Source organism: Rhamphochromis longiceps, linkage group LG20 (genome assembly GCF_057381845.1).
Source record: "Rhamphochromis longiceps isolate RC_006_pf linkage group LG20, R_longiceps_female_GT1.1, whole genome shotgun sequence".
NCBI lineage: Eukaryota > Metazoa > Chordata > Actinopteri > Cichliformes > Cichlidae > Rhamphochromis > Rhamphochromis longiceps.
The window spans coordinates 35,920,011-35,931,346 of NC_140576.1; the positions used below are offsets into that span (position 1 = coordinate 35,920,011).

General features: G+C 40.9%; 1 protein-coding gene across 3 annotated transcripts in view; it reads right to left on the reverse strand.

The window, feature by feature from the left end:
• plxna3 (plexin A3) overlaps positions 1–11,336 on the reverse strand; it is a 143,415-nt gene that overhangs the window by 23,602 nt on the left and 108,477 nt on the right. For all 3 annotated transcript variants that reach the window (XM_085393779.1, XM_085393780.1, XM_085393781.1), the window contains exon 14: positions 1,593–1,689. In XM_085393779.1, coding sequence (XP_085249905.1) covers positions 1,593–1,689 — 97 coding nt within the window. The remainder of the gene's footprint in view (positions 1–1,592; positions 1,690–11,336) is intronic.

The window sequence follows — 11,336 nt, forward strand, 5'->3', positions numbered from 1 at the left end:
ATCTGTTGATTATTTTTGCCTTTTGCCATTTAGTCCCATAACTTTATCCAAGTCTCACAGTTTAATCAGTTCGTTGGGGATGTGGTGTGATCACAGTCACTGTGGTGGGCCCACCAAGGGGTTAACCCGTCCCACTGGAGGAATTTTCAAAGAAACTTGCAGATAAATAAAGCAGGCTTTTTGGGATTTTGTCACAATCATTAAGAAAAGACGGATTGATCCGAATGGTTTTCCAAACGTTTAACTTCATCCAAGCCAGAGGTCTAAATCATCTGCAGGTTTATGGGCTTTTAATGATTCAGGCAATAATCTATTCCAAACTGAAAGATGTTAGGCTGCGAAATAATGACAGGTTTTTTCCACAAAGTTACCAAACTAAGTGCACATACTCTCATAATACATTGTTTAAATGATACTTATTTTTCTTCCTCAGGCTGTTTATCATGTTTGGTAAAACTTTGCTTCATTAAATGTGAGAGTTGAGTGTGAAGTTTAAAAATAGCTCATAGCAACATTGTTTTACTGATTTGGTCCCCTTGAGATCAATTTGTTATATACGTAGCCCATGATATAAAATGAGTTTGACACCTGTGCTATAAATACTCAAACTCTGTCCCGACAATCAGCAGCAATCAGCTGCTCGACGCTGCTAAAATTACACGATGGCCCCAAAGCAAGAGAACACTGGAAGAAAATGAATGTTTGCAGGAACGGGCGAGTGGAAGTTCAGGTCTGCAAGTTCAGAGGAAACAACTTGTAGAAGTTTGACTGATGACCTTCAGGAAGCAAACTCTGGAGCGGTGTCGCTCTGTTCTGCTAAGCAGCTAACCCACATCGCTGCAAGCTTCATGGAAGAACAAATCTCTGTTCGACACAAATTTCAGTGCCAGATGTTTGCAATCAAACATCTAAAGGGCTTAAATGCGTGTTTGGAACAACTCCTAGAAGGCAAATAGAAATTTTTTGCTTCACAGAAGTATGAGCATCTCTCTAAGTGTTCAGCATGGCAGTGGATCGATCATGCTTTAGGCCTGTGCTGCAGACACTGTGAATGTTTCACTGGCAAAAGGAAGCATGGATTCAACCATGGAAGGACCAAATTCCAGAAGCAAATATTACAAAAAGCTATGAAGAAAAAAAATAATGAGATTTATAGGATGGAAATATTTCCAAATCAATGGGATACCTCAAGAGAGCCACAAAGCCCCTGCAAAGCCCCCGCTCACACCCAGCGTTAAATATCTCTAAGAGCATAGCAAATAGGAAGAATAACCCAAAATCCTGAGCTACAAAACGCCTTGAAAACCTTTCATTTGTGTCAATATGGGCTTTAAATATTGAGCATTTAAACATTTTTTGTCCTTTCTGTTTTCATTTACGACAAACAGAAACGCACACTTTTGTAGCTCTGTATGTTTCATTTAAATAAACTTGATGTTTATATTTACTGATGGTGTCTCATTTGTTTCATATTCACCATACAAACTAAAACTTAAATTAGACTGATTATAAAGCAATCAAAGTTGATAAAAGCTAAGTCCTAATCGACTCACAGATTTCTGAAGACGAGCAGTTTGATTAGCAGGTTTTACCTTTCATAGACGCGGGCTTGTCGATGAAGAAATCTCCATCCCAGACAATGGAGAAATCCACCGGGAGATCACCAGCCTCGTCCCCTTCATACCAATACTGCAGAGACACAGAGGGGGAGTAATTTAAGTATGGCACGTTTTAATTGGGAAACGGAAAATTTGATTCTGTGTTAATTAACGGGAAGCAGCAGGAACAAATTTTAATTAAAGGAGGAGAAGAACAAATCGATGTAGAGAAGAGAGAAGAACAAAAAACAATGCAAATGATTGTATATGCAGATAAAATATACTGAAGCCAGCGTTCAATAACCACACTGGCAACTGTAATAATATGAGTACAGCTGATATTCACACAAGTGTCAGTGCAGTCAGTATTCCTGTCTTACTCCACCAGTCAGACAAACATCAAAACTACCCTCCTGCTCCAAATACAACTCTGAACCATCAAACCCTGAACTCCACAGACCTCCGGAGGCACCAAGGTTTTAGAGACTTTGCAGTAAGTCCTGGATGTTATCATGTGAGGCCACCATGGACTGGATGACTTTTCTTTTCCTCACCACATTTCACAGGAGTTCAGTCAGACTGAAAGGCTGAGGCAGCACCTTTAACTCCTTGTCATGTTCGCTGAGAGCCCCATCCTGCTGAAAGAGACCACTGCCATCAGGGAGTGCCAATGGAGGGTTGGCACATGTTAAACAGTCTGCAGACTTTTCAGGGTCTAAAAAAACCGTCCGGTGTGCCGGATTGAACCCTGGGTATACTAGTGACCAAAGCAATGCACAACAGGAAAATTGCTTTGCATGTAGACTTTAAAGAATTAAGTAATACAGTAATGGCAAATACCATACAGCAGACAGATATCCATCTTCAGGGATCTGAGCAGACATGTGCCTGAGACAGGATAGCCATTAGAGAAGATGAATGCAGGCCCTAAGTATTGCTTAACTGCAGTCATTGTTTAGGTAAGTGGTGCGCATCATAGCGACATCCATTTAAATAGCAGGAAGCCTTTAAAAAAAAAATCTTAAATGTGCTCTTAATTATGTCCGTGGTGCTGAGGTTGTGGCAGATTGCAAGTATGTAACAATATTACTGAAAATAACACATTTTGTAGGCGCTACAGCAGCATATGGTGAAAGTCCCACAGCTAATGTTTCTACAGCCGGCGTTACTTCAGGTAAGATCTGTACAGTTTCTTTTCAGAGAAATTGAGGACAGATGGTGCTGCTTTAAAGAAAAAGATGGAAAATGGACACACACACAGACACACACATACTGGATCGGTGTTGTCATGGCGGCTGCAGGTCTCTATGGTAACCAACAAAACACTGTCAACGAAACAACATTATGGACTTAGAGCTGATAGGAACCTGATCTACCTGCTGGTCTCATCAGAGATAAACAGTGGGGTGTTAATGGAACAAAAATCTAAAAAATATAACCTCTGTGAGCGTGAGTGTGTGTGTGTGTGTGTTGAACAATACACTTCATCTCCCATGCTGCTGAGAAGACAGAGAGGCTGTGTCCTGAATATGTCAGCTCGACTCCAAAGGCACCAGATAATCTGACGTCACACAGCCGCACACACAGCCGGTGAAACCGAAGTCGGGTTTTCAGAAAGATTGAAAATCAATGTGTCTTAATGACTCTGGTCTGCTGCTCATTTCATTAACTTACATCACACACACACACACACACACACACACACACACAGAGATTAATTAAGATGTGGCAGCTCTATAATCTTACTTCAGCAAAAACATCTACTGTAAAAAATAACCTCCTGTATGACACTACAGGACAGAGTCTGCTGCACACACACACACACACACACACACACACACACACACACACACACACACACACACACACACACACACACACACACAAAATTAACAAATTTCATTAAGTGAAAACGGGTTCAGGTCAATATTCCATCCTCAGCAAAAATACTTCACCATCCAACCACAGTTTTACGGCTTTTTACCTCTCTCACACACACACACACACACACACACACACACACACACACACACACACACACACACACACACACACACACACACACACGCGGAAGCAGAGACAGGGCTGATATTAAAATGATCTTTTCTGCAGAGCTGCAAGAACGGCCTCATTGTTCATAAGTGCGAGCACTTTTGTGTCTTTGTGAGGCCTGAATTGAATTTCAGAGCTCGTGAGGACATTTTGTGGAAAGTAAAGTTCCATTTGGAAAGAGAAAATTATCAAAAGAAATTACCAAAAATTGAGGACATTTAGTTCACAATGAGGCCATTACAAGCGTCCCCTCAAAAAACTGGGGTTGTGGAGCATTTTCTGTAAAAAAAGAAGAATTTTGCTTTGTAAAACAGAAAATGGACATTTATTGAATGTTAGAAGCGCTTTTAAAACAAGTGCATTTCAGGAAATTGAAGATATTTGGACTAATACAGGAATTTTTTTAAAAAGAAAACCTTATTTTTGGAAAAGATACATTTTCAAAAAATGTTGGTATTTTCCTAAAATATCCTCATATCTAGTAGTTAGTGGGGTTAAGTTCATTGATGACTCTAAATTGCCCACAGGTGTGAATGTGGGTGTGATTGGTGGTACCCCGCCTCTCACCCTGTGAAAGCTGGGATAGGCTCCAGCCCCCCCGTGACCCTGAAAAGGATAAGTGGAAGAGATTGGATGGATGGATCCTCATATTTAGTGGGACATTAGAGAAAAGTGATAGTTTTCTGAAGGTGACGGCATTTTGGAATTGATTCTTTGTGTAAGACAATTTGGTTACACATTTTGCAAAAATTTAGAAAAGCGGGGATGTTTTTGAATGTATTTAGCTTTTAAAATGTGTCCTTTTTAGAGAAGTAGTAGATTTTTCTATCACATGGGCACGTTTTGGAAGTGGAGATATTTTGGGAAAGTGAATCAATGCTGAGCAAAGATTTTTTGGGGAAAATTTTGTTGGACATTTTATGCAAATGTAGAAATTTTGGAAAAGTGGCAGCTTTTAGTAAAGTTAGCATATTTTTCAAGAGTACATTTTTAGAAAATTAGCATTTCAGAATGTGTTGTTTTTACGAAAGTAGGACATTTTTGTTAAAATGTGGAAATTTAGGGGAAATATTTTGGAAAATTGAGTCTAAAAATACTTCAAAGGCACCAAAAGGAGGTTGTAAACATGTTTACTTCTGCTGTAAAAATGGGAATTTCAACCCAAGAGTCTGTGGGCACAGACTTGTGGAGCGAGTGGCCGTCAGAGGAACTGCAGTTTTTGTCTCATTGGCTTCATTTTTCAGCCTGGGAGGCTAGATTAGATTCAGCTTTAGATTGCAATGGTTAAGATAAGAAGCCCTTGAATACAGTGAGAGTCCTCGCAAAGACATAAGTACATTGAGTGTGTGTGTTAAAGTGATGACCACACAGCTGAAATATGTGAAATACCAAGACCAATTGAGAGACAGAGAGAGAGATGTGTGTGTCTAATGTGCTGATTTTCCATTAAAAGCAGCCAGCTGAGCCCAAGAGAGCAGCATCATAAGTCATTGTAACGCACACACACTCTCTCTCTCACACACAGAGGCAGGCAGGATAAGAAATGAAAGGAGAAAGTGCTGTTGAACACACACTGGCGCCACAGATGACAATCACAGGCGATGCTGGTGAACGCAGCTCTTATCTGCAGCTCGTACAGTGGCAGAGCTCCAACCTGTCACATCTGAAGCTCACAAACACTCCTGATCGCACACTCACGCCACAACTGAGCCTCCAAGATGAGGCACAAACACGACTACTCAAGCATCAATACCCAAGCACCAAAGTCACTACATTTTAAGCATAAAACATGAAAACCGTGTGCATTTAAGCCATTTGTTGCATCACTTTTTTAGCTGGGCATTCAACTGTAATGTGTTTGTGCACGTATGTGAGCCCCTGGGTATGAACATTTTTAAATAGCGTTATATTCACCGAGTATAGGCATAGAAAGAACAATGACCTGCCCTTTCAGGGCACACCTGTATTCATATCCATCCAAAAAAGCCTCTATGCCAATTTTATTTGGAGTCTGAAGTCCGATGAAGGCCCTTTCACTGCACATTTGTAACATCTGGACCTATAATTTGTTTTGCAAATGTGCCACCACTCCACTAACAAATATGCGTTTTGTAAGACACACACAGGCTAGTAGCTGCTCGTGTGTGTAGTTTAGCTTTCTTGGCACAATGCTAGCATAAGCTAACTTCTACCAAAAGATGAGGCTGAGGACTGTTGGCATATCCGGTCCAGCAGAAACCATAAGAGTGGTCGTCTTTTCTCTTCTCTTTAGGTGGTGGGGCGTCTGTACTTGTGGTTTCCTCCACACATGAAAGTGATCTGTTTCCCACTCTCATTAGCTTCCTCACTGTTAAGCACAGTCTTTGATGTGTCACACTCCCATAATTTGAACCATCCAGCAGCTGGTTCGAGGCTCCCTTTGGCAAAAGGAATTTTCCAACCTTAATTTTTTAATTTACCTGGTGCGCTTCTGCAGGGCTGTTCTTTGTCACCAAAGACCAAGTAATTCTGCTCATAACTTTTATGGATATAGTTTCCAAGTGCAGCCAATGGGTAAAGGGTGTAAGCTTCATTGGCCACAGGATCACGTTTCTGCTCGTGTCTGATGGTGCGGTCGTGCTGGTTTCAACAAACAATGATCTGTGACTCACACTCGCTGTTTGGGATTAGAATTAGCAAGTCTGAGGTCATGGTTCTCAGTCAGACGAGGGCGGAGGGCGCACTCTGGGTTCGGAGTGAGTTGTTGCCCCAAGTGGAGAAGTTCTAAGTATTTCGGGAACTTTTTCGGGAACTTCACAAGTGAAGGAAGGAGAGAGCTGAAGATTGAAGGATGGACTGGTTCAGAGTATCGAGTGGAAACTTTCTGCTGTGGTAAAGGGAGGGCTGAGTGCAAAAGCAACGCTCAATTGATGAGTCTACCCTCAGCTATGGTCGTGAGTTGTGGGTAGTAACTAAAAGAAGGGAGACTGTGGCAGAAATGAGCTTCCTCTAAAGGGTGGCCAGACTCTCCTCCAGACATCCTCGTGCACTTCCTAGTTGAGGTCTTTCAGGCATTTCGTACCAGGAGAAGGCCCAGACACCCCAGCGGATGCTGGAGAGATTACATGTCTTGGTTGGGTTGGGAATGCCTCACTGACACTCCAGAAGAGCTCGAGAAGGCGGCCGGGGAGACGCAGGTCTGGGTGTCTCTGCTGAGATTGCTGCCCCACAACTGAAGTTACTGACTTGGCTTGAACAATATTCAAAACAAAGGCGTAATTGCAAAAAGCACCTTTACAGGTTAATGACTAGGCAAACACATAAGCGAAAACGATCCCCCCGGACTTCTGAGGAGTTTATTTGTAGAAAAATCTATAAATTTTTAAAAAGAAATGTAAAGTGTAGATATTGCAAGCAAAGCCTTTTCTATAGAGTTTTATTTCTTCAAATTCAAATGTTTAGGTTTAAATTTAATTTAGTGCTTGAACTTCCACAACCCTGAAACTGTAACAACTTCAGAGACTTTTAACCGTCATTCTCTTCTTTCCTATTCACTGTGCTGTCTGTACAGTTTATATAGCTGTTTGCAAAGAGGTATTATTTGTTGCTTGCTTGATAGTTTGTTTTCCCTGCTCTTTAAAAATATATAGTGATAGTACAGTAAGTCTGTACAGTACTGCAGGGCCTGAGCGTTACAATAAAGCCGACCCATGGCTGTGCTCTGTGTAACCTGCCTTCCCTCTTTGTCTTTTTAAAGCTTCTTACGTGTGTCTATTGGCTTTCTGGGAGCTGCTGAGCGCTCAGATGTGATTGTGTGATCTATGTTTTGTGTCACTTGGCTTGTTATTCAGAGTAATTCACTGGGAAACATTTCTCCCACCGGGACAATAAACTCGGGTCGATCTTAATTCTTGTTTCTTTTTACTTGTCAGTATTTCTCTTCCTGCTCCTGTCTGCTTTCTTAGTGTCTCTCCTCTGTCTCTCTCTCTCTCCTGCTGGGTCTTAATGTCACAGAGCTGGTGGACACACACAGAGTATGTGTGGCTCTGTTGTCCCCATGGTAACCCTTGTGGTCGCTAGGGATGCCACTATGGGGTCAGAGGTGCTTGGCAACAGCGGCATGAACGTGTGTGTGTGTGTGTTTCTCTTTAAGAGCTGCTCATGCAGTACGTTGAACTGCAGTTCAACTGGTGTCCACTGGGTTGTGTGATTAAATTTAGTGGACTTAAAGTGGACGGGAAACCTTATGATTCACAGTTTTTATACCTGTACAGGTAATCTTTATCACCACAGATTTGAATGGGAAATTTAAAACGAGGCTATTTGGTTTTTAAGTGAGACAAAGCTGGCAGTTTGGGCCTTAAATGAAACAGTCAGATTTCATTTAATCTGACTGTTACAAACTGAGTTTGTAGCTTCTGTATCAAAGGCTTTTCCAGAGGCCCTACACACTTTGATAAAGTGAACATTCACACTTTGGATAACTGAGCTGAAACGTAGTTAAAGGCTGTACAGAAAACATCAATCAATCTAAATGTTATATAAATCAGCCTATATCTTCCAAGTCGTCTGATATGCACCATTGAACAGCAGATAGCCTCTTTGCTTCTGGCCTTGCAGTGGCAGTGCAATAGTAATCTAGGGGCTAAAATTGTCCACACTGTGGATAAAGGCGTGCCTTTGCTGCAATGACTCAATTTATCTTTAAATTTTAACTTAAATGTAAACCATCTTTCTAAATCTCTGGTGCCAGTCTTGATTTCACACTGGTGTTAACAAGCTGAGTTGTATGGGCCAGGTGAAACTGCTCACAGAGATGTATGGTCTTGGTAGAAAATCTCCTTGCTGTTGCTTTGGTCAGCAGCAGACTGCCACAGTCCCCTATAGTTTGCAAACGCCAACTACTTGCTAAGCTTTCACTACAGCCTGGTGGTGAGTTAGCAGGGCAGCTGGGTGCCACAGTAATCCATGTAAATTATGGACAACTGCAGGAATCTGCTAATGTCCAAGGAGGTTGTGACACGGCACTCTGCTGGTGACCAATTTTACCCAGTCACAGCCATCAGCCTATAGCAACGATTTTCAAACCGCTTTGTGAATACAGTGGTCCCTTGTTTATCGCGGAAGTTACGTTCTATAAATAACCCACGATAGGTGAAATCTGCGAAGTAGCCTACTTTTACAATTATTATAGATGTTTTCAGGCTGTAAAACCCCTCACTACACACTTTATATACTTTTCTTAGACAGCCATCAACATTTTCACACTTTTCACTCTTGTTTAAACACTCAAAGTTCAAACCTTCGAAGAAAAATAAGTCCAGTATTATAGAATGAAACTAAAGGCACCCACAGTTACCTTTGACAGTGCAAAAAGTTTCGTCGACATTGTTGTGTTGGTTGGGGAGAAGACTTACAAACATACAGTACAGTGTACAGAAGACATGGCACCAGATTGATTGACAATGGTCTACAGCCAGGAGGTTTCTGACTGGCGAGTAGTAGTGATGTGTCGGTCGCGAATGAAAAGGCTCTTAGAGCCGCCTCTTTGAAGTAAACGACGCAAGCCGGCTCCTTATTGGGAGCCGTGGTTTTGTTTTGTTTTTCTCTCACCCTCTCTCTTGCACTTTTTTCCCACTTCACTCTGCATGCAAGCCTTGTGCTTTGCGCTGGGAAGAGGGGCGGTAGTTACACTTTGTTTTCATATTTTAATTTATATTTAATTGTGTTGTGGTTTGCAGTGTTTTGTGTTGTTTCACTTTAAATTTGTTTAAAAGGAAAAGGCTGAAAATTTAAATAGCTAAAAGTTGAAATGTAAATAGTTGGTTTTTGTATTATATGATTTATTTATAACATTTTATGTGGCGTGAATAAATAAAAGTATATTTATGGTGGCCTCTAGAGACAAAGCCCTTACAAACTCCGAAGCGCGTACAAACGCCGAAGCGCATACAAACGCCGAAGCGCATACAAACTCCGAAGCACTTACAAAACACAACAGAAGTGCTCCAGGATGCTGGGCGCAGTGTTGAGCTTTTGTCACCTCGTGGCTACACAAGCCAGCAAGTACCAACGACCGGATTTGGTGTGTGGTACTAACAGGTAAATTATTATTTTTTTAATTATTTGAATATATATATGAGTGCTTGTGTATAAATACACAAACAATACACATATGCTTTCAATTGTGCAATTTAAGTGATCTAGGTAGCGAGTAGTGACTGTTGCCGAATGTAGCTGGGTTTCATTGTATAACTTGAATAACTACGAAATAATTGTTCATCAAGTACTGACAGAAATATTCAGACGTTTTACTTTTTTAAAGTGATTTATTGTAATAACAACACAAAAATATCGGCAATCAAAACAGTCAAAGAACTCGTGCTGCAGAATCATATATACATTAATTTATCAGACCGTAATTGATTAATTAACATGGATTTTGCTTTAATGATGCAGTTAGAGATTGTTTTACTTTAATTCTACACTGATAGCGGAGTTTGATTTAACACAGTGATACAGCCAAAAATACCATGAGCTTTAAAATAAATGGTATGCTGTATAAAACAAAATATTTGTACTTAGTGGCCTGAGGTTGCAATCAAATTTCAGTGGGTTGGTGCCACCTCATGCCCACAGCATGGGCACACCCTTGGCCACATTATAACCCAGCATAAGGAAATCATTTTAGTTCTTAAGTAAAAGCGCTTCCTCCACCACATTCTGCTTTAATAATATTGGGGGTGAAAGGAATAGGACAGAGGAAGGAAAAGAAAAATGATAAAGGAAGGGAATGGGAAGAGAGATTGGAAAATTAATGGAAAGGTGCATGTAGAGTAGGAGGAACATAGCAGGAAGGAACGGGGGGAAAATGAGAAGAATTCCCTTTGGAATAACTGCGGGCGAAGATGGAGAGACAGATGAGGAGGTATGCTCTTAAAAAAATGAGATCATTTACCATCCACTGTCACTTCTCATCAAGCTTTCATCTATCAGACGTGCTTCCACATGTAAACTTTATCACATGATCGTACATCAAACCCAGACCGGCCGGGCTGAAGACAACCCGCCATCATTAAAACAAAAAATCCTGCGATAACACACGATGATTAAAGCTGAGGTTAGCCTGTTACCTTCAGTATATACAAAAATAAAGCAAAATGACTGACAAGGGAGTGTAATTATAGACTTCTATTAATTTATTTGAAGTGTTTTCTTTGCCTACTATCATTTATATGTCGACTATAAGCTATTTTTGAAAATTACGACAGTATTTCCCCGGAGAAATTATAAAAAGGGAGAGAGATGGTAGTTCGATAATCTAGTACAGAAATATGTAAAGAAAATCTGAAATAAATATATCTAAACGGCAGCTACTCCACCGGCCACTGAAGAGCTAACGAACAGCCAAGATGGGAAAAGACTCGTTGACTCGTTTTTATAGTAAAGATCTGCGCAAGTCAGTGTTTTTACTGAGACAAGGTCTCCGTTTTACTTTTTAATTACTATTTGGTAAAACAGATTGGGCAGTCTTGTAAGAAAAGCCAGTAATATCTCAGAGAGGAGACAGCCTGTGCTTTGGGTCATTTATAACAGGCATGTCCTTAGGAAGGCTAATGACATACTGGACTGTCTGAATCATCCACTCCACGGGGAGTTTGAGCTATTGCCCGCAGGCCATCATGTAAAACACCACATGTCTCTTTT